The 23,410-nt window shown below is 39.6% G+C and overlaps 1 protein-coding gene across 14 annotated transcripts in view; it reads left to right on the top strand.

Moving 5' to 3' along the window:
* LOC138741615 (adhesion G protein-coupled receptor B2-like) overlaps positions 1 to 23,410 on the top strand; it is a 711,436-nt gene that overhangs the window by 86,807 nt on the left and 601,219 nt on the right. For 10 of the 14 annotated variants that reach the window (XR_011343611.1, XR_011343612.1, XR_011343613.1 and 7 more), the window contains exon 3: positions 20,726 to 20,890. Coding sequence is in view for 7 of the 14 variants with exons in the window: in XM_069895953.1 (XP_069752054.1) it covers positions 20,726 to 20,890 (165 nt within the window). In the remaining 7 variants the exon portion in view is untranslated. Of the gene's footprint in view, positions 1 to 20,725; positions 20,891 to 23,410 lie in introns of those variants that run through there. The other 4 variants (XM_069895960.1, XM_069895955.1, XM_069895954.1 and 1 more) reach the window with 2 other exon arrangements.

The raw sequence follows: 23,410 nt of genomic DNA, 5'->3' as shown, positions 1-23,410 counted from the left end.
TTTGGGTCCTCTGGGTTCGTAACATTTTATGAGGGCTCTCGCTTTCAAATTGGAGTTTTTTGTTATTTATTAGTTGATTAGTTTTTTTTCATGCTAATTTGAAGCTTGTGTGTGGAAAAACAGCAGCAATGGATGTTCATAGATTTTTGTCACAACCATCACCTGCAGAGCTGCACATCAAGAGAAAAGAGGAGCTGATGGTTATTTCTAAGGCATTAAAACTGACTAAAATCAAACATTGGATGAGGAAAACACAAATACATAGGATTATAGTGAAATATTAAAATATGTTGAGAAAGACAGATAATTTTCCAGAGTATAGATCTTTTGAGTTGCAATTGGAATTGGAGAAATTGAGGGTGGAAGAGAAAAACGAGCCCAGAGACCCCAAAACCCAGCAGCAAAGGATATTCACCAAGACAAATGGTTACTTAAACAAAAGTTGTTTTTAATTATCTTTAAACATGCAAACAGAATCACACTTTAACTTACCACTATTGACTTAAGAAAACCAAACTTAACCCCCTTCTAATTGTAAGCGCACATGTATGTAATGTGTGTGTAAGTTCAGAAAAGTTCTTTGATTCACAGTCCAATCTCACTTCTCATTCCTCCAAGTTCACTGGTTGCAGGCAATTCTTATACTGTGCACAGAATTGAACATTTATAAAGTTTACCAGGCTTTGGTGCTTGAAAGGTAAATAGTTACCGCTCAGGAAGGTTCTTGTCAGTTTTCAGAGAGAGATTTGTTGTTCCAGGACACCCACAACTGATTCCTTTGTAATCAGCCTCTCCAGTATCTTGCTGACAAAACTTGCCCCCTCAAGGTTCTCCAGATGATAACCTTTTTCTTTCAGGTCACCACAGAGTTCCTTTTTGTTTCTCTTATTCCAAGTGAAACATTAGACAGCCAGTTCTCTTTTGACCAGGGTGAACTAAGCACTGAAAACCCGTCTTCCAAAAGGGGTTTTCCACAAGTTTTCCAGCTTCTCCTGTTCCAGTCTCAGTTGTTGCTGCTGGTTGTAACACTGTAGAACTGTTCTCTCTCTCTTTCTATTTCTTTCTTTTTCTCTCTCTCTCTCAAAGTGAAAAGCCTGTTTGACTCTCTCTTGCAAAACCACATGACCCTCTTAGAACAGCAAGTTACCCTCCAGACAGAATGCGGCTCCGACAAGTTCTTTCATCTGTGGGGGGTGTGGCAAGATGGCATAGAAGAAAAACGTGTATTCCACCTTCCCCCAGCTGGATCACTAAATACCCGGTTTTTAAAAAGCATAAAAGTAGTTAAAAATAATATTTACTGTTTTTTAAATAACAGTGATTTATGATGGCATCTAATGTGAAAAAATTTAAACCGCAACTTCAGAAATAATTACCATACAAAAGTGCGGAAGGATTGAGGCCTATCTGCATAGCTGAATCCACGGAGTCATCGTTGGGAGTCTCCAAGCCTCAGAGGACTCCAGCCTGTTCGACTCTGGTGCCGATTCTGCCTCTGCAATATGGCGCCAACATCTTGGTGAGCTCAGCTGTTGCCGACCCGCATTCACGTGAAGTCGTGGGCGCGGGCAGCACGGCTAACAAGGGGACCTGCGACCTCGCTGGGTGGCCCAGTGGTGCACAGTGTAGCGTCGGAGAATGCTCCTGTGCAACCAATGGCTTTACCTGGACTGCGTGGGGCATCCCGGTTCTGCGAATTGCTGGATAAAGTATGGGCTGCGGGGGAGCCCGAATGCCGGCGTCCTGAAGGGTTGGGGTGCTGGCGTCGAGTATCCAGACACGCAGCCGTTCAGCCAAAGGAGCTACGATGACTGAGGAAGAAGAGGAACTTACCTTATTGGAATTTGTCCAGGAGGAGGAGCCTGTAGTTAAAGGAGGTAGATCTCAAAAAGTGGAGGTAGTATCTGGAATGGATTCAGTGTTTACTGTTTGGGAAGGGATTGCTTGTCAAATGTATAATATGTCAAAGCAAATATCAACTCAAGTAAATCAAGGATTTATGGAGATGAAAATAAAAATGAATACCATGTGTGATGGAATGTCAATTGTGAAACACGAAATGACTATAGTTAAGAGTGATATTGAAAGATGTATAAAATCAGTTGATACTGTGCAAGATAATTTTAAGAAAATTGAAACAGCCTTTTCTGGTTGTCAAAATCAGGTAGAACAAAATAGAGAAAAAGTGGAAGGTTCTTTTGTAGATTGGGGGATTCAAAAAAGAGATTTAATGAAGAAGATTGATTCATTGGAAAATGAAAGCTGAAGGAATAATGTGAAAATAGTTGGTCTTCCAGAGGACATTGAAGGTGTTGACCCTATAAAAAAATTTTAAGCACTGGATCCAAGAGGTGCTGGGTGAAGAGTTTTTTCATGAAGGCTTGGAACTGGATAGGGCTCACAGAGCTCTGAGAAGAAAACCACTTCCAGGACAAACACGGAGAGCAGTCTTGGTTCGTTGTTTAAAATACCAAGATAGAGAAATGATTTTATGTATGGCGGTACAGAAAGCACAGCAGAGTCAGTCTCCATTAATGGTTCAAAATAACAGAATGTTCTTTTATGCCGATTTGAGCCAAGATGTTATTAGAAGACGATAAGAATTTAATATGGCCAAGGATGTTTTGTGGCGAAAAGGCTACAAGTTTGCTTTTCGTTATCCTGCAATTTTGAAGGTATTTTATGGAAATTTTCAATCTCAATTTTTTGAGAATGATCATGATTGCTAATTATTTGCCGTAATTGCGAAGAAATTGGCGTTCTCCGTTTTCTCCTAAGAGGAGGGTAAATGGAAATGGAAATGGACATGTGAATGGAAAGAAAGAAGAGTTGACACAAAGTCTTCTTGATGTTGAAGATCCGGAGCAGTTGTTGGGCTTGGAATCATTGGGCTGAATATATGGACTATATTTGATTGTGTTTAATTAAATAATAAATATGTATCTGGCTGGGGGTGGGGGGTGGATGACACTGAAAACTTTGATAGTCATCTGCCGCTAGTGGGTTTACCACGCCCAGATTTTTAGGGTATTACTACCTTTGGGTGGTTTTTTTTGTATTTTTCTGGGGGGTTGTTTGAGGGTTTTTTGGAAGAATTATAGAGGGGAGCATTATTTTATAGTGTGTAAATATATTAGTAGTTAAAAAAAAGATGTCTAAATTGAATTTTGCAACTTTTAATGTTCAGAGATTAAATAATCCAATTGAGAGAAAAAGAATATTGGCCTATTTAAAAAAAATGAAAATTGATATTGTTTTTATACAAGAAACTCATTTGACTGAAAAAGAACATTTGAAATTGAAAAGAGATTAAGTTGGTCATGTTTTTCTTCTTTTAGTTCTAAAGCAAGAGGAGTAGCGATTTTGATTCATAAAAAATTACCATTTGAGTTGGAATCTTCAGAGGGGTACGCTGGCAGAGTATTAAGAGTGAACTGTAAAATTTTTGCTGAATCTTGGAGTTTGCTGAATCCTTATGCCCCTAATATAGATGATGAGCAGTTTATTTCAGAAGATTTTCTATTCACTCAAGCTAATGAAATTGTTTTAGCTGGTGGTGATTTTAATTGTGTTTTGGACCCTTTATTGGATAGAAATCCAAAAAGTATAAGGAAATCAAAGATGGCAACACAAATTAATGCGTTAATGAAAGATTTAAATTGGTGGATATTTGGAGAAAAGTTAATCCTACAGAGAAAGATTTTTCTTTTTATTCTTCACGACATGATTCGTTTTCCAGAATTGATTTATTTTTGGTATCAGCACATTTACAAGGTAGAGTATTAAGAGCTGAATATATAAGTAGAGTTATATCAGATCATTCATTATTACTTTTTTCTTGTGAAAGTTTGGAGGTAGTACATTTGTCATTTAGATGGAGGTTTAATGCAATGTTATTGAAAAAAGAGAGTTTGTTACAGCTCTTTATTTTTGACCGAGAATGATAATTCTGTGGATAGTAATTTTGTAATATAGGAAGCTTTAAAAGCTTATTTGAGGGGGCAGATTATTAGTTATTCTCTGAAAGTTAAGAAACAATATATGGCAGAAAATTTAGAGTTAGAAAATAAGATTGCTAAGTTAGAGAAAGATTTTCAGAAAGTTGTATCAGAAGATAAAGAAGTCGCATTAGCGAGGTTGAAATTACGTTATAATGCTTTACAAATTTATCAGTTTGAGCGCTTAATTAATTGATCTAAACAGTGTTATTATGAGTTGGGGGAAAGAGCTCATAAGGTACTTGCTTGGCAATTGAAAGCTGAACAGACATCTCGGATTATTAATGCTGTTATTCAAAAGTTACTTATAAACCTCAGAAAATTAATGACCAGTTTTATTCATTTTATTTAAAATTATATACTTCTGAGGGGAAACAGGATAATGGTTCTTACTTAACTAAATTAAAGTTACTGGTATTAGATGGAAACGAGGTTCAGGAATTGGAATCTTCATTTATGGATTTTGAAATTAAGGAATCTATTCAGGAAATGCCTAATGGAAAGTCCCCAGGGGATGATAGATTCCCTGTGGAATTTTATAAACTTTTTTAATGATGATTTCTCTAATGTATTTGGAGAAGTGTTGAATCAAGTTACTAACGATCAGAAGTTACCAGAATCATGTTCAAGTGGTTTAATAACTGTCATTCCAAAAAAAGATAGAGATCCATTAAAAATGTCTTCATATAGACCTATTTCTTTATTAAATGTAGATTATAAAGATATAGCAAAAGTATTAGCTAATAGATTTGCTAAATATTTACCTAAATTGGTACATATTGATCAAACAGGGTTTTATTAAGAATAGAAATGCATCATGTAATATTTTTCGATTAATTACTTTGGTCAACGCATATTGAGAGCAGAAAAAGCTTTTAATAGGCTTGAGTGGGATTTTTTATTTAAAGTGTTAGATCCAGTATGGCCTCTGCTCTCGTCGGTTCCATAGCTATATTTAAGAGAGAGTTAGATTTAGTACTTGTGACTAGGGGGATCAGGTGGTATGGAGAGAGAGCTGGAACTGAGTGGATGATCAGCCATGATCAAAATGAATGGCGGTGTAGGCTTGAAGGGCCAAATGGCCTACTCCTACACCTATTTTCTATGTTTTATAATGTCTTTTTTTGTTGCTCCCCTTAAGGGAGTTGGCTGTAGGGGTGGGATTGGTGTTAATACAATGTTTTTTTGGATTATTTCTATACTGTATGTTATGTTTATTATTATCTTTTAAATAAAGTTTGAAAAAAAATGTTTTTTCATCTGTTGCCTTTTTGTAAACAACAATCCATTAGTGAAGTCTCTTTAGCACTCTCCCAAGCTTTTAGATTAGCAGAGCTCCAGTATTTTAAATAAGATCTATTTTAAAGTGTTTGTTTCCGACCTACACTAAAAACCCTGCTCCAATTTATCTCCCAAAAACATATCTATATTTTGTCACACTGGTACATTACAAATGATGTTTAAAATAAAAATTAAAAAATACATTTTTAAGAATAAAGTTGGAAGATGATTAGTTATGTTTTAAAGGTTATGTGACGGACATTTATCTTGGGTAATTGTGCAAAGCCATGCAATATAAAAGGAGATTTTTATGATTTGATCCACTGAAATTAATCATTAAAATTTTAAAAGTTTCAATGAAATAAAAAATAAATTTCTAGCATTTTTTTTGTGTATTAAAACTACCATTGATATTAAAATTATATTTTAATTTATATGTGACTGAATTTGTACCAAATGGAATTGTTAGGTCAGTTGAAAATCTCCAAGCTTCATTTGTTAGGTTTTAATCTTTGAGATTTTTAAGGGATTGTGAAATTGGAATATGCTATAGTTCTGATCTAATTAACTATGACAAGCGCAACATGTCCAATTGTTTGATTCTATTCGATGAGCACAAATAATTATTTAATTTAGAGATGCAGTCCGGTTACAAACCTTTCCAGTTATAAGCCAACCCCACCCAATTACATACATGTGGCCAACTAACCTACTTTCAACGCAGAAATGAATACAAATCCTATTCAGACATCAGCGGCTTGAAACCTGGGTCGCTGGCGCTGCAATGTCGTTGTGCTAACAGTTTTGGTAACCATACTGTCCCCTAAATCTGCATTGTATGACTGAACTACAGTGCAGTGAGGAGAATATGAGTATTAATGAGCTAATACAATTCAACTGGAAGTTTAAAAAGTAAAATATCTAGAACCCACCTCAAATCATTTCTGATTTTAATGGAGATCTGAAGAATGATAGTGACCAATAGAGAAACACAGATGCTGGAGTCTCAAGCAAACAAGTAAAGTGTTGGAGGCACTCAGCAGAACAGACGGCATTCATGTGTGGAAATGATCAGTCAACCTTTTGGCTCTGGAATCTTTATCAAGATAAAGATGAAAAGATTAAATTACAGATAGAAAGGGAGAAAGAAAGGAGGGGCTCAAAAGTGATAGGGTAGAAGACAGAAGTGAGTGGTGGAGATATAGGTTGAGAGAAAGACTGATAAGAAGTGATGGGAGAGGAAAAAAGGGAAAAAAAGTAACCACGGGAGTAGATAAAGTAAAGATTGAAACAGTGGAACCAGATGAGGATCGGTGTTAACTAAAATTTGAAAAATTGATGTCCCGTACTCTGAGGTTCAAACTGACCAGGATGAATACAATGTGTTGTTGCTCAAGTTTATGTTTGGTCTCCCCCTGTTAATGGATGAGGCAGAGGACAGATAGATCTGTGTGGGGAAAGGTTGGGGAAGTTAAAGTGGTTGACTGCAGGAAGCTCAAGTTTGGAACCCCAAAGAGAGCATAAGTAAATAGTGAAGAATCATAGTGGCCATTCTATTTAACTGAGATGATTATAAAATGAATTATAAAATGCTATTAAATCTGGTTAAAAAGTATGTGCTAGGACTTAAATCCAATGAACATTCCTTTTGATCATTATCTCTGGAAAACCACTCCTCTGGCTATTATTCCAACGATTCACTTATCTAACTAGACTAATATTAGATAGAATATATATTTTCTTTATTGATATATAGACAACCCCTATAAGACTGCTTTTTCGAAATGCAACACCATCCAAACCCTTCTCCACTCATGTCAATAATTTAAATTTAGACTTAAAACATGGTAACTGGCCACTTCGAGCCATTAGTGCATGATGCCCAATTTACACTTAATGAACCTGTACCCCCAGTACGTCTTGAATGGTGGGAGGAAACTGGAGCCCCCGCGGAGACATGGGGAGAACGTACAAACTCCTAACGCAGCACAGGATTCAAGCCCAAGTCCTGATTGCTGGGGCTATAAAGGCATTTTGCTAACTGTGAATTGGAACACATTGTAAATATGTGAATCATTCATTTACACAGAACAAAGAATGCAGTAACTGAATTGCCAGAAAAAAATCTATTAAAAGTTTTCTAAAAGTACCCTAATATCAACTATTGCAGGTTAAGGCATTTAAAAAAGAATACTTCCAATAATTTTACAATATTTCATTTCACCAGAAGGGCAGACGTTCTGGAAGAACAGTACCAGCTGCCGAATTTATGAGATTTTAATTGGTATCCTGGAGCATAATGAATGTGTTGGCAATTCCTATATCATTGAGTGATCGTTAACTATTAATTAACTAAATTAAGTGCAGTATTTTAACATTATATACTCAGAAGTATCTCTTACATATAAGCCTCTTTTTTAAAAAAATTTTATTTTTCACACCATAAATCACATTAGCCATGATATACACTTTTTCTTTTTCACACATTTACAGTGACTTTTTCTCCCCCCCCCCCCCCCCTCCTCCCAAGCCACCCCCCCACCCCACCCCCCTCTCATCCATTTTAGGTATACAATCTAGGTTGCATTAAGCCAGTCAGACAATGTTGTCATTCAACAAAAATACACCAGAAATTCTACAGAGTCCATTCTTTTCTTTCCTTCTCCTTCCATCAACTTAGGTAATGTTTGTCTCTTTGATGTACATTGACTGTTCGTATGTCGAGAAATGTAGAACCACTTGCAGAGAAAATGATTCCAGGAGATCCAGTCATTAATTCGTTCAGCCAGACTTTGTTTTTGGGAAGAAATGGTAATAATGTGAGCAAGCAATTTTCCTTATCTTAGCATTGAATAAGCATTTTTAACATTCATTTGAGGCATAATAACAGTTTAAAATGTTATTCTAAGAATAGCATCTAGACAGACTATTTTGCCGAGATTATATGCTCTAATTCCTGAAGCAGGATTTAGAATTCCTGAGTTAGATGTCAGTGTATTATCAAATGAGCAAAATTTACTTTTTTAAATTTTAGATTAATCTGAAATGTGTGTATGTAATTCTGGCACAAAATTCAAGCTACTTTAAGATTGAAGCATTTAGTTTCTATCAAAAGGCAAAGGCAGGAATTAGTAAGGATTTGAACCTGAGAAGAAACAGATTTTTGGTATCTCTTGCTATTTGATTATATTCTTTTTCCAGTGGAAACCATTGGTAATCTATAACTTAACAAATGTAAGAATGGAACTGCAATTGCATTGGAGGATTTATATCTCGATATTGATTGGACATACTGAGTTAGTTGAGACAGTCTAGAGGAGTTCAGAGAATGCATCCATGATATTTGTCTTGATCTGCATGTTGCATGACTTCCAAGGGAGCAAGCTATCTTAGATCTGGTCCTTTGTAAAGGATACAAATAAAATTAGGAATGGGACTATAAGAGTTTACTGTCAATATAGAAGTACCAGAAGTAAAGGTTCCATTATTGTCATGTAATACTACATTTAGAATGTAGCATATTAGGGTTAAATTCTTTAACTTTGTCTGCTGTAAGGAAGACAGAAAGTCACCACTTTGTCAAGCGCCCCTCACAGAAATGAGGCCCCAGTGAGGAACAAACTTGCCACCCCTGGTTTACCAGACCAATGCTCTAACCACTGAGCTATCATACTGCATGCAGATCTGGTCTTCTTACTGGAAAATTATATACAGGCTTTGGAGACAGTGCAGAGGATGTTCACCAAATTGAATCTGGGAATGGGGGTATTAGTTTATGAGGAGAGATTGAATCACCTGGGACTACATTTATTGGAGTTCAGAAGGAAGTATATAAATGTGTAAAATTATGATAATTATAATGTAGAAGCAGGGGGAGGTTGTTTCCATTGGCAGTGGGACTGGAGCTAGGGTCATAGCCTCAAGATTTGAGGGAGTAGATTTGACAAAGTTGAAGAACTGCTTCTCCCAGAGACCAGTTAATATGTGGAATTTTCCATCTAATGAAACGTTATAGGCGTTCTCATTAAATTATTTAAGACATGTAGGTTTTTGAAGAACGAGGAAATTAAGGGTATGGATAATAGTGGAAAGTGGAGCTGAATCAACGGCCAAATCAGTCATGAATGATGGAGCAGTTGGTCTTCTCCTGCTCCTATTTTTTATGTTTTTCTGCAATAAAGTTGCCGGGAGTCTTCAGTAATTCTGACTTTTCTTAAGATTCTGACTTTTCAACTTGGATGCTATTATTAAACCAAAGAACAAAATATTTGTAGCATAACAAACATTGCCAGTGTTAAACAGCTATGAAGCAGTGGTCAACAAAATCATGATCTTTCTGAGCAGGGAATCTTTTTAAAGTAATGTGTAAGATGAAAAATTGATGACATCAAAATTGCAGCTGTTTTCAATTTGGCATTGCCTTGCTCTCTGTTTAAGTCAGTTAGTGGAAAGTATGTGGCAATGCATTCCCACCAGTTTTATTTCAGGCAGGTTTTTTGTTAAAAGCCCAACATTTATTTACCTGGTCTTTATGTTGATGAATCATCCTGGTACTTCGTCACATGGATGTCTGCGTCTCTTGTTAGTATGGAGCACTCTTATGTCTATACCACTGGCCTTCCAGTTAATTGGCCGTGCAGTGTCCCGGGATCGGAAGCCCTTTTTGCTGTTTCCACTGGGCCACCCTTGACTGGGACACTAAGTGCTTTTCCACTGACCACACTCATCCCGAGGGATCGGAATGTTTTACCTTCAACTGGAAACAGGTGATTTTCTACTGTCCCAGTTCCATTGGTTTTATCAGCACGCCGGAGTCAGCAAATGCTGGCGATATGAGTCGAGGTAGAGATGAAGTAATGTCATTTGATGCCGGGGTTTGTACAGTGTTCCTTTTCCATTAGACCCTGTCCACGTAAATTCCCAGTTAATTCCTGGGACAGGGTGCCAGTGGAAAAGGGGCTAAAGTTTCCTTATTGATGAATGTTATTGTTACTCCAGTTTAATTTATTATTAAACAACTCTTAACATTTAAGTAAAAGCTTGAATGTAATTTTGTGACATAAACCAGATGTCACACTGGAAAATGCTCAAACCATTTTGAAAATGCAAATTGTCTCAGTGACGACATTAGAAAAGCTTGGGAAAAAAGCAATATAAATGCTAATATGTTTAAACAAAAACACATTACTCTAATGTTATGCATTATATCTTTACATATTATTGTAATACCATTTTTCAGTTTTGTATGTTTCATTAATTTTGAAATATAAGTTGTTAATTAGAAAAGTAAGTTGTCAATCAAACTTCCCTTTTTGAATCAATCAAAATGGAATTAAAATGAAAAGGAATAAAGTAAGTACAGATAGTCTTATTTCTGAGTTGTTAAAAAAAGGTATTGCCCATTTCAGCTGAGTCTCACTTTTCAGGAATTCTATTTTGATATTTGGGTCAATTGCAAGTTTATAAATATTATGTACAGTGAAACTCACATAATCCAGCACCTGTAGGGGTTTGGTATTCCCAGACACATTTTTAATTCAACATTATCAGATATATTATTATAACCTTTCAGTGCATGAGGTAGGCTTAAGGCGAGTATAGGAAAAAGGGCCCTGGTATTTTAACAGGACCCTGATGAGTCTTAAGGGGGCATTGGGATTGGAGCTATTTTCAGGTTTAAATAAACATAGGTTTAAAGGGAGCTTGGGAATGAGGTCTTCATGAATTTAAAGGGAATGTGGTTACAAGCACCCAATAAGTTTCTTTTGACTGAAGGAACAGGGCCATAGTAAATTTAAAAGAACCATGGGAATGGGGTCCAAATGATCTTAACTACAACTGGGAACAGGATCCGGGTGTGTTTAAAGGGAGATCAGGAACACATCCCAATTAGAATGAAGAGAATGTATGATTTCAGGGAACATGTGAATATGGCTTCAGCATGATTTAAAGCATGGGAACATGGCCCAAATAAGCAGCACATTTGGACACAGTAAAAATTCAGATTATCTGAGTTTTACTATGAATTGAATATCAAAAATCTGTAATAGTCATTCATAGAAAGGTGGACTGGGTGAGGGGTGTAAATGGAATTTGGAGGTTAATATTGATACCATCTTATTGGAGATGGCCAGGACAGGATATAGGTTTTTTTTATCTTTAACTTGCGGGTGGCCTCAACTTGACACTTCAAGGGGACATGACTAGATGTATCAGTGTGGCAGTGGAGTGTGGAATTGAAGAGTTTGGTCATTGGGATGAAGTTGCTCAATGAAACGATCTCCAATCTGTATCCAATCTCTCCCTGATGGCCTCATTGGGAACAGCAGTGCATTAAATGACTCCCCAGATTCACAGGTGAAGTGTTGCTTCATTTGCAAGGGCTGTTTGGGGCCCTGAGAAGTGGTGTGGAGGAGGTGTAAGTGCAAGAATAGCACTTCTTGAGGTCACGGGATATGTAGCAATGGGAAAATTAGTGGGAATGCATGTGCGGCAAGGGAGTTATGGAGAGAAGCAATCCCTATGGAAACGGAGAAGGGAGTGGAAGATGTCAGGAGGTGACTGTTAGGAGAGGGAAGGGAAATAGGCAGACAGTGTAGAGTACCCTTGTGGCCATTCCCCTCAACAACAAGTATTATACTGTTTTGGATACTTTTGGATACTTTTGGGGGGTCAATCTTCCAGGGGCAAGTTGTAGTGGTCACGTCTCTGGCACGGAGACTGCCCCTTGGCTCAGAAGGGTAGGTGAGAAAAGAGGAGAGCCATGGTGATTGGGAACATGTGGTTAGGCAAACAGATCTGTGAATAAGATCAAGGTTCCCGGATGATATGTTGTCTCCCAGGTGCCAGGGTTAGGAACGCATCTGATCGGATTCACAGTATTCTGGAGAGAGAGGGTGAGCAGCTAGATGTCATGCTCCATGTGGGCACTGATGAGATTGATAGGAGCAGGATGAGGTCCTGAAGAGGGAATATAGAGAGGTAGGAAATAAATTAAGTAAGACCCCAAGGGAGGTAATCTCATGATTGTGGCAGAAGAGTTGGTGCAGGGAACTCTTCTGGGGAATGTCTGACCTGTGCTGGAGAGGGACAAATATCATTGACAGGCAGGTTTGCTGGAGCTGGTGGGGAGGGGGTGTGAACCAGAATGTGAGTGCAGAGAATAGGCAGAAGGTCAGGAGCAATGAGTTTAGGGGATGGGGACGGACAAGGGACAAAACATAAATGTAGTCACTTAGAGGGTTTGAAATGAGTCTATTTCAATGTTAGGAGTATTTGGAATAAACAGCATGATGCTGTTTGCAAACCACTTCAGCCTATTTACAATGACCCTTTTCTAGTCTTATGACACCACCAGAAGACTTTTGTGATTGACAGGAATGGGAAAGCTGACATGGTTTCCATTGACAGGTTGAAGCCAGTGTATATTGACAGTCCATGTTCTGCTTTGGAGGCAGAGCCAGCTGCCCAGTCGTATCCCTGACTGTTGGACTGTACATCGCCTGTCTTGCAGTATCATACAAGGTTGGGTCAAACTGTCAGCCCTCCAGACCATTACATAGTGGGACAGTTCCAATCAGTCACCTCCTTGCATAGCTTGGAGGCTGAGGAGGAGAGGGTGGGCTGTCGCGATTGCATACTTACCTTCGTTGGGCTGATGACATTCTTGGTGATGCGATGTGCCTGCATGAGTTAAGCGTCAGTAGACGGATTATGAATCTCAGATGCAGGAGGAGGAGAAAGTGTCAGGATCACCTTGTGGCAGTAAGCCAATGAGAAGGTCAGAGGAGTTTAATTGGGTAGTGTTTTGGGAGTTGAAGAATGCAATGTTGTGTCCAGTGAAATAATAAAAAAAGGAAGTTGGCTTCATGCTGTGCTGAAAGAAATGAGTGAGTGTATTTTTAAATTTTTTTGGTAAGCTGTGGTGAATCAGTGCCATTACAACACTTCCTGACTGCAAGAGGAATCAATGGGCTGAATTTGTCAGGTAGGTTCAAGAAGGATTCCTGATACAGTATGTAGACCAGCCGATGAGAGCAGAGGCCATACTGGATCTAATACAGGGTAATGACCTCTCGGTGGGCTAACATTTTGGTGAGAGTGATCACAACTCCCTAACTTTAGCATAGCTACGGATAAGGAAAAGCAGGGAAAGTGTTTAATTGGGGAATGGATAATTACAATGGGATGAGGCAGGACTAGTGAGAGTAAATTGGAAACACAGAATTAACATGGAGAAAATTCAGGGTAGGTTTGTCCGACCGGGACAGGGAAAGGATAATAGGAAAAGAGAACTGTGGTTGATGAAAGATATGATGCAGCTGATATACCATCAATAACTCCAAAAGACCGGTAGTTATGCAAAACTGACAGGCTTTTATTCACAATATAATGGAGGCATGTCCATGCTGGTCGACTGTCCTGAACTGGGAAGGGGGCTGTAGAATAGTCACCTTTATTCAGGAGTCTGTGGATGGAGGCACAACTACAGTCAGGAAGTGGGTGTTCCCTGACAGATAAATATACAGAGAGTGGTTTACCACATTCACCCCTTGTTTTTATCTGGCGGGATGAAGTGCATTAGATATAATCACAAGTTAAGTCTCTTGGGTGGTCTGATCTCTCGCTGTGACCGTTGTAGTACCGGCTGCAACTGAGGTCCTGGACATTCTGGGGTGCCTGTATGCAGTTATTAGCATTGGGTTGATAGGTGTGCAGTGATGAATCTGGTCTGCCATCCATTGGAGCTGGGGTAACATGCCATGGTCCTGGTGCATCATGGATGGTGAGAGGTGAAAGGGGTGCAGGGTGATCTCTAATGGTTTCTGGAGCCCCCCGAGGGTGCCAGATCTCTAACAGAGACCATGTCTTCATGTCCACCAGGATAAGCCATATAGGGATACCTTTTGACCAGTGGGTCAGACTTCTGACTCTTCACGTTCCGGAGTAGCACTGGCCCTGGGGATGTCAGCCATGCTAGCAATGCAGTCCCTGTAGTGGACTTCCTAGGAAAGGAAAACAGTTGTTCATGTGGTGTAGCATTGATGACAGTACATAGGAGTGATCTGATCAAGTGGAGCGCCTCAGGGAGCACCTCTTGCCAGCGGGAAACTGAAAGTCCTCCAGACTGCAAGGCTGGGAGAACAACCTTCCAAACTATGGTGTTCTCCCTTTCCACACTCTGGGGTTATAACTGGTAGTCCTGCTTGTGATGATGCCTCTGGCCAGCAGGTACTGGCACAGCTCATCACTAATAAAGGAGGGCCCCACAGTCGCTATGAATATAGCAGGAGAAGCCAAACGGTGAAGAGACTGCGAAGGACCTTTATAACTCTGGCAGCTGCCATGTCTGGGCAGGGAATGGAGAACAGAAAACGCAAGTACGCATCAACGATGTTGAGGAAGTACACATTGCGATCCGAGGAGGGGAGGAGTCTTTTGAAATTGTTACTCAGTTGTTCAAAGGGGTGGGTGGCCTTTATCAACTACGCTCTGTCTGGCTGATAGAAGTCTGGTTTGCACTTTGCGCAGATCTGCCAGTTTTTGGTCATCGACCTGATCTCCTCAGTGGAGTAAGAGAGGTTGTGGGCTTTGATAAAGTGAAAAAATCTGGTGACTCCAGGGTGGCAGAGATCATTGTGGAGGGCTTGTAAGCAGTCAATTTGTGCATGGGCACAGGTTCTGCAGGATAGAGCATCTGGGGGCTCATTGAGTTTCCCGGACCGGTACAAGATATTGAAATTGTAGGTGGAAAGTTAAATTTTCCACCTTAATATCTTGTTGTTTTTGATTTTATCTCACTGCTGGTTATTGAACATCAACGTAACTGCACAGTGGCCAGTCAGTAAGTTAAATTATTTATCAGCCGCTAGTGTCTCAAGTGTTATTCCGCCTTGACAATGGCTTGGGCCTCCTTCTTGACAGAGGAGTGTTGAATTTTGGGGCCCAAGGAGTGTGGGAAAATAAAGCAACAGATCTGTTCACCTGGTTAAGTGTGGCAGCCAGAACGAAGTTGCATGCATTGCTTTCTGCCTAGAACAGGGTGGATTCATCCACTACATGCATCATAGTCTTGGCAATATCTGCCTTGATGCAGCTAAAGGCTGCATGAGCCTCTGGTCTTAAGCGAAAAGTGGTGGATTTGACGAGGAGGCGGGCCTTGTCCATGTCATTGGGGACCCACTGGGCATAGTAAAAGGAACAGCCCAGGCACCTTTTCAGGGCTTTCAGGCTGTGGGGGAGGGGGGAGGAGGGAGTTACAAAAGCAGGCCATGTGATCAGGGTCAGAGCCAATGACTACATTCTCAATGACACAGCTAAGGATGGCAAGGTGAATTATGCATTTATACATTGTACGTGACGTTAAGGAGTTTGGTGTCATAATCCTTCAGGTCATGGCCGCACATGGTGACGATATCCAGATTCGGGAATGTGGCCTGCACCTCATACTGGTTTATCATGCAGTCCATCTACTTTTGGAAGACCAAGACCTTGTTGGTGACACTGAAGGGGACTGTCAGGAAATGATAGAGGCAGCTATTCGCCTTGAAACCAGTATATTGGAGGTCCTCCAGGCGGATGGGGAGCTGATGGCATGCCGACTTTAGCTCGATGATGGAAAATACCCGATATTGCGCGATTTAGTTCATTACATCTGATATATGGAGGAGGGGCTATGCATCCAGCTGTGTGTATCTATTAATGGTCTGACTGTAGTTGATAACCATTCTGTGTGTTTCTTCCCATTTCTCACCACCACCACTTGTGCTCTAAAAGGCCTAATGCTGGCTTCAATGATCCCCTCTTTGAGTAGCCACTGCACTTCCGCCCTAATAAAGACCCTGTCCCCATCACTGTACCATCTAGTTTTGGTGGCAATGGGATTAGAGTCAGATGTGAGGTTGGCAAACAGTGACGGAGGGGTGATTTTGTGGGTGGAGAGTCCGCAGGTCATGTGCACTGGGTGGTTAGGTTGTTAGCTGGAGGTGGTGGGAGGGGGCGGGGGAGGCTGAGGGTAGTTGCCGAATAACCATATAACAATTACAGCACAGAAACAGACCAGTTCAGCCCTTCTAGTTCATGCCAAATACCTTCTCCCACCTAGTCCCATTGACCCGCACCCGGCCCATAACCCTCCAGTTGGCTGGAAGCTCATTTCACACTCCCACCACCCTCTGAGTGAAGAAATTCCCTCTCATGTTTCCCCTAAACTTTTCCTCCTTCAATCTCAATCCATGTCCTCTTGTTTGAATATCCCCCACTCTCAATGGAGAAAGCATGTCCACATTGACTCTATCTGTCTGCCTTATAATTTTGAATACCTCTATCAAATTACCCCTCAGTCTTCTATACTCCAGGGAATAAAGTCCCAGCATGTTCAACCTTTCTCTGTAACTCAAATCCTGAAACCCAGGCAACGTTTTTGTAAATCTCATCTGCACTCTCTCTATTCTGTTTAAATCCTTCCTATAATTTATTTATCAAAACTGCACACGATATTCCAAATGTGGCCTCACCAATGTCTTATACAACTTCAACATGACATCCCAACATACCAAATGCTTTCTTCACCGCCTTATCTATATGTGACTCAACTTTCAGAGAATTATGTACCAGAATTCCTAAATCCTTTTATTCTACTGCACTCCTCAATTGTCGACCATTTAACGTGTCTGCCCTTTGCTGATTAGTCCTACCAGAATGTAGCACCTGACATTTATCAGTATTAAACTCCATCTGCCATCTTTCAGCCCACTCTTCTAACTGTCCTATATCCCACTGCAAGCTTTGATAACCTCCTTCACTGTCCACACCACCACCAATCTTCACACCATCTGCATACTTACTAATCTAATTTACCACCTTATCATCTAAATCATTAATATATATGACAAACAACAATGTACCCAGTACAGATCCCTGTGGCCCTCCACTAGTCACCGGGCTCCAATTTGACAAATTATTTTCCACCACTACTCTCTGGCATCTCCTATCCAACCAGTGTTGAATCCATTTCACTACTTCAACATTAATATCTAATGCTTGAACGTTCCTAACTAACCTCTTATGAGGAACCTTGTCAAAGGCCTTACTAAAGTCCACACAGACAACATCCACAACCTACCCATCATCAACCTTCTAAGTAACCTCCTTGAAAATCTCTATAAGATTTGTTAAACATGATCTACCATGTACAAAATCATGTTGATTACTCTTAATCAATCCCTGTCTTTCCAAATAATTGTATAAACCATCTCTAAGAACAATCCATTAATTTACCCACTACCGACATCAGACTTACAGGCGTATAATTAACAGGTTTATTTTTGTAGCCTTGTTTAAACAGCAGAACAACATAAGCTAACCTCCAATCCTCCGGCACCTCCCCCGTGGCCAGTGACATCTTAAATATTTCTGTCAGAGCCTCCACTATTTGTACACTAACCTCCCTCAGGGACCTAGGGAATATCTTGTCAGGACCCGGAGATTTATCCACCTTGATTCTCTTTAAAATAGCCAATACTACCTCCTCATTAATCTGTATATTATCGATGACCTCACTATCAGATTTCCTTACTTCACCTGGCTCAATATTCCTTTTCTTCATGAATAATGAAGAAAAAAATCATTTAAAAATTCCTCCATCTCTTCCGACTTCTCACATCACCTACCCCTCTGATCCTTGAGGGGCCCAATTTTATCCCTCACTATTCTTTACTTTTAATGTACCTGTAGAAACCCTTTGGATTTATTTTTACCTTACCTTCCAAAGCAGCCTCATATCTCCTTCTAGTCTTTCTTAAGACTTTTTTACACTCCTTATATTCCTCAAGCATCTCACTTTTCCTTGCTTCTTATACCTGTTGTCCACACCCCTCTTCCTCTGAACCAAATTCCCAATATCCCTTGAAAACCAAGGCTCTTTCTATTTTTTAACCTTTCCTTTAATCCTCAAAGGGACAAACCGACTCTGTACTCAAAATTTCCCCTCCATTTATCTGTTGCATCCTTCCCTGAAAATAAATTATTTCAAAATACACCCTATAAATCCTTTTGCATCTCCTCTAAATAGCCTTATTCCAATCAAGAATCTCAATCATAGGCCTGTCCCTATCCTTCTATATTATTAACCTAAAACTAATAGTATTAAGATCACTGGACCCAAAGTATTCCCATCCTGACCTATCTCATTCCCTAATAGGAAATCCAATACTGTCCCCTCTCTAGTCGGTTCTTCTATGTATTGATTTGGAAAACTTTTCTGAACACATTTGACAAACTCCAACCCATCCAGACCTTTGACACTATGGGTGTCCCAATCAATGTGTGGAAAGTTAAAATCTCCTATAATCACCACCTTATGTTTATTACACATATATGCTATCTCCTTACAAATTTGTTCCTCTAATTCTCTCAGCCCAATAGAGGATCTACAATACACTCCTACTGATGTTTTCATGCCTTTCCCATTCCTCAATTACACCCAAATTGCCTCACTGGATGAGCCCTCCAATCTATCCTGCCATAGCACCACTGTAATGTTTTCTCTAACAACCAGTGCGATTCCTCCACCTTTTATCCTTCCTGTTCTATTATGCCTAAAATAACAGTATCCTGGAATATTTAGCTGCCAATCATGTCCATCCTGCAACCAAGTTGTACTGATAGCTACAATGTCATATTTCCATGTGTCAATCCACGCTCTAAGAGGTGGAAGAATGGGTTAGTAAGTTTGCAGATGATACGAAGTTTGGCGGAGTTGTGGATGGTTATGAAGGTTGTCTGAGGTTACAAAAGGATATAGATAGGATGTAGAGTCGGGTGTAAAAGTGGCAGATGGAGTTCAATTTGAATAAATGTGAGTTGATGTATTTTGAAGGGTGGGGAAGAGAAGGAGAATGGGAGTAGACTTACAGAAACCAGGGAAATAGATGTTAATGCCATCGAGTTGGAAGGTGCCCAGACTGAAAATTAGCTGTTGCCTCTGTTACAAGCCCCAAAGGACCCCAAAACCCAGCAGCAATAGACATTCACCAAGACAAGTAATTACTTAAACATGAAAACAGAATCAAACTTTAACTTAACTAAACCCAACTTAACTCCCTTCTAATTCTAAGCTCATGTGTATGTAATGTGCGTCTAAATTTTAAAAAAGTTATTTGGTTCACAGTTCAATCTCACTTCTCATTCTTCTAAGTTCTCTGGTTGCAGGCAATTCTTATATTGTGCACAGAATTTAACATGTATAAAGTTCACCAGGCTTTGGTGCTCAAAAGGTAAATGTTTACGTTCAGGAAGGTTCTTGTAGGGTTTACAGAGTGAGATTTTTTTGTTCCAGGATTTCCACAGCTGAGGTATCACCTCAATGTCTTGCTGATGAAACTTGCTCCATCAGGGTTCTCCAGATGATAGCCTCTTTCTGTCAAGCTACCATAGAGTGCCTTTCTGTTCCCCTTATTCCAAGAGAAACATCAGACAGATAGCACTTCCAGCCATCCGCCACTCTGGAGTTTGTTTCAGTTCCAACCAGCTTCTCCTGTTTGTTTCAGCTGTCTGTCTGTCTCTCTCCAACTGCTAGAAAGCCCATGTGACTCTCTCACTTGCAAAACCCCTGACCTTCTCCAGCAAACAATAGGAGTTAGTCTTCTTGGTCAAGCTGTTGTTTTTAGGTAAACAAAACCCAGAAGTGATCTTTGAGTGAACACTTTGCAGAAAGGTCAGAAGTCTCGTAAAAATGTTCAACATAACCGACCTGACTCCAATCCAAGACAATGGTCTATTCATTTCATGACATCATTTTAATTAGCACTACGTGTGAATCGTACATAGCATTCTCCATAGTTTCTGTAAAATCACTGAATATGAATTCTTCAGTATTTCAAATAAGATCTATTTTAAAGTGTGTGGTATGTATGTAACCTACACTAATTTTACCAATTTATCTCCCAAATACATCTACAAATATTCTATCAAATTTCTCCAATTTATGGTGGTCTTGGTTTGACATTAACTTCTCCAGTTTCTGCAAGCCTACTCCCATTCTCCCTCTCTGTCTGGTGCAGAGGCTGATGAAAGATCACTGAGAATAAGGAGAGAAGCATTTTTTAAAAAAGTGACAACCTGCAATAATAATCATTACTGTCGTATTAACATGATGGTAAAAAGGCATCGGGAAAACAGGGTTAATAACTCAACTGAAGTGGCAAGAAAAGTACCGAAACATTTATCTCCAAAGCACCAACCATATCCGCTGCTTTATGCTGCTTAAACTTTGAGATTCCTGAGATAGTCCTCGCTGTAACATTGCCACTAAATTAAATTATGTTTTATTTTCTGGAGATAAATTGACAAAAGTAACAATTATTATGAACAATATGGTTCCTTCTGTGAAGTATTTCATGATTTGTAATTTAGGTAATTAATTGTTTTATTTTCTTCCTGTTTAGGTGATCCTGCTGCTGAAGAGTGGTCTCAGTGGAGTGTGTGCTCACTGACATGTGGTTTGGGATGGCAGGTGCGAACAAGATCTTGTGTAGCCTCCCCATATGGGACTCTCTGCAGCGGTCCGCTGAGGGAAACACGAGTTTGCAATAATACAGCCACATGTCCAGGTAGCTTTTATTGTCTGATTGAATCCCACGCCATAAATATTTTAAATTAAATTGTTAAATCAAAGATAATCGTAGAAATTGCTGAGAGGGCTAGAGCAGAGAAATATTTGTCATGTTTGTATTCCTGGTCTTAATACAATTTGAAGATAATCAGTATTAAAGTCAATATGCAGGTATTATTATCACTTCATAATATACTGGAGTGAAAATTGTCCTGTATTCGATATTCATACCTTTGCAATTATTATTAACAATTTATACTTGCCTGGAGATTTTTTTGTATTCAAGGGGAACACTGCCCAATTATGAAGTGTTTTATTTCAATGCAGTTGTAAAACTGTTCTGAATGGTACACTGCTGTCCTACTAAGTTATTTCGAGCAATACATTTTTTTCATTTCCATGTACATTTTATTGTCCCATTTGTTCTTGCTTTTTGAGAAGAGTGGGATAAATACACCTTGGTCACACAAACTGTGCAATAAAACAATTCAGCAGTGAAGAATAAACTGAAAACATGTTGATAGTTACTTTGTTAATGTATTGTACACCTGGGACCATTTTTATTGGGAAAGTTTTACTTGTAAGATAAAATAATTGCACCCTTGAAGGTGAATTCAGCATATGATTATTGCTCAACAGCTCAGAAGACAGTGGAACATTTGCAGGTGAACAATGTAGAATGTGGCTGTTTAATTCATTTACCTTTTAAAACAATTGATCATTTGATAATGGATGATTTCTTTTTTAAACAACTAAGAATATTGAAGTAAACCTTCTTTATTTGTTTATATTAAATGAATAATTTTAAATGTTATATGTGATAATGAGTTCTAATATATGGGAATAGACAAGATTCTTTAATAAATAAATTAACTATGAATCAAAAACACAAGGTCTAGAGTTTGTAGCTTCTTGACCAGCACTGGGAGTATTTAAGGCCGAATTGTAGTCGATGAAGAGCAGCCATATGTATGAATTGCTGTTTTCAAGGTGATCCAGAGAGGGTTAGAATATTGCATCTGCTGTGGACCGATTGTGACAATAGACAAATTGCAGTTGGTCCAGATCTTTGGTTAGGTAGGTGTTAATTCTGGCAATGACCAGCCTCTCAAAGCATTTTATCACAGTAGATAGTGCTACTGGACGATAATCATTGAGGCAGCTCATACCACTCTTCTTAGGCACTGGGATAATTGATGCCTTTTGAAACAGGTGGGAACCTCTGACTGCAGCTATGAGAGGTTGAACATGTCTGTGAACACTCCGGCTAGTTGTTGATGCAGATTTTCAATACCCCGCCAGGTATGCCATCAGGGCCTGATGCCTTGCAAAGGTTCACACTCTTGAATGATGTTCTGATGTCACCATCAGAGACAGCTATCATAGAGTCCTCAGCTTTTTCAGGGATTCTAGTTGGCACTGTTTGGTTCTCCTTCTCAAGGCAGGCATAGAAGGTGTTCAGTACATTGGGTAATGAAGTGTGACAGCCATCAGTCGTATTTTCCATCACTTTGTAGACTATAATGGCCTGCACTCCCTGCCATAGCTGGCGTCTATCTGTCTCTGTCTCCAGAGAATTGCCACTTTGCTTCAGAGATGGCTTTTCGCAGGTCATACGTGGACTTCTCGTGAAGATCCTGATCCCCGGCCTTAAATGCCCTTGTTCTCCCCCTCAGCAGGTTGTGAATTGTCTGATTCATCCAAGGTTTATGGTTGGGGAACACTCAGTATGTGTGCGTGGACATATACTCATCCACCCAAATCTTGATGAAGTTGGTGGCCTGTTCACCAGGATGTTGCCAGAACTGGAGGGCTTGAATTATCTGGGGAGGTTGGATAGGCTTGGTCTTTTTTCCGTAAAGTAAAGGAGACTAAGGGGTAATCTTTTAGCGTTTACAAAATTATGAGGGGCATGGAATAAGTGAATACTCACAGGCAGAGAATGAAAAGTATCTGAAGAGTCAGGGTATCAAAGGTTATGGGCAAAAAGGCAGTCTCGAAGGGCCAAATGGCTTACTTCTGCTCCTATATCTCATGATCTCTTTTCCAGAGTAGATGGTTCTAGATGGAAAAGGTTTGGTATGTTATGTAGGACTAGATGTTAATATCCTTTATTGTATTTCTGAGCCTTGCTGCCTAGACTCTGCAGGGAAGCCAAGTGAGTGGTGGCTCCTTCTGCATTATCAAGTGGTATCTTCCTTCCCAGTGTCCTGGGGTCACCTCCTAAATTCCATTCACTCACTTGGGTGCCCAAGTGGAATCCTTTCTCCTCATCCAGAGGTCTACCCTTTTTAGCAGCTCTGGAGAGATCTTTTACTGCCTGTTTGTATATTTCCTTGCACTCCCAATCCCCGGAGTAACCTTGATGACGATATGGCTAAAAATCTCCTGCAGCCTACTTCAACTGGTTGGACTCTTGCCTTCCAGCCACATTACTGCATATCAGCTACAAGTTCAGCGTACCTTAGTTTCTTGTGCTCATAGGCCTCTTCCACTGCAGCCTCCCAGGGTACTGTAA

This window comes from Narcine bancroftii, chromosome 8 (genome assembly GCF_036971445.1).
Source record: "Narcine bancroftii isolate sNarBan1 chromosome 8, sNarBan1.hap1, whole genome shotgun sequence".
Lineage (NCBI taxonomy): Eukaryota > Metazoa > Chordata > Chondrichthyes > Torpediniformes > Narcinidae > Narcine > Narcine bancroftii.
This window is presented reverse-complemented; position numbering and strand designations above follow the sequence as displayed.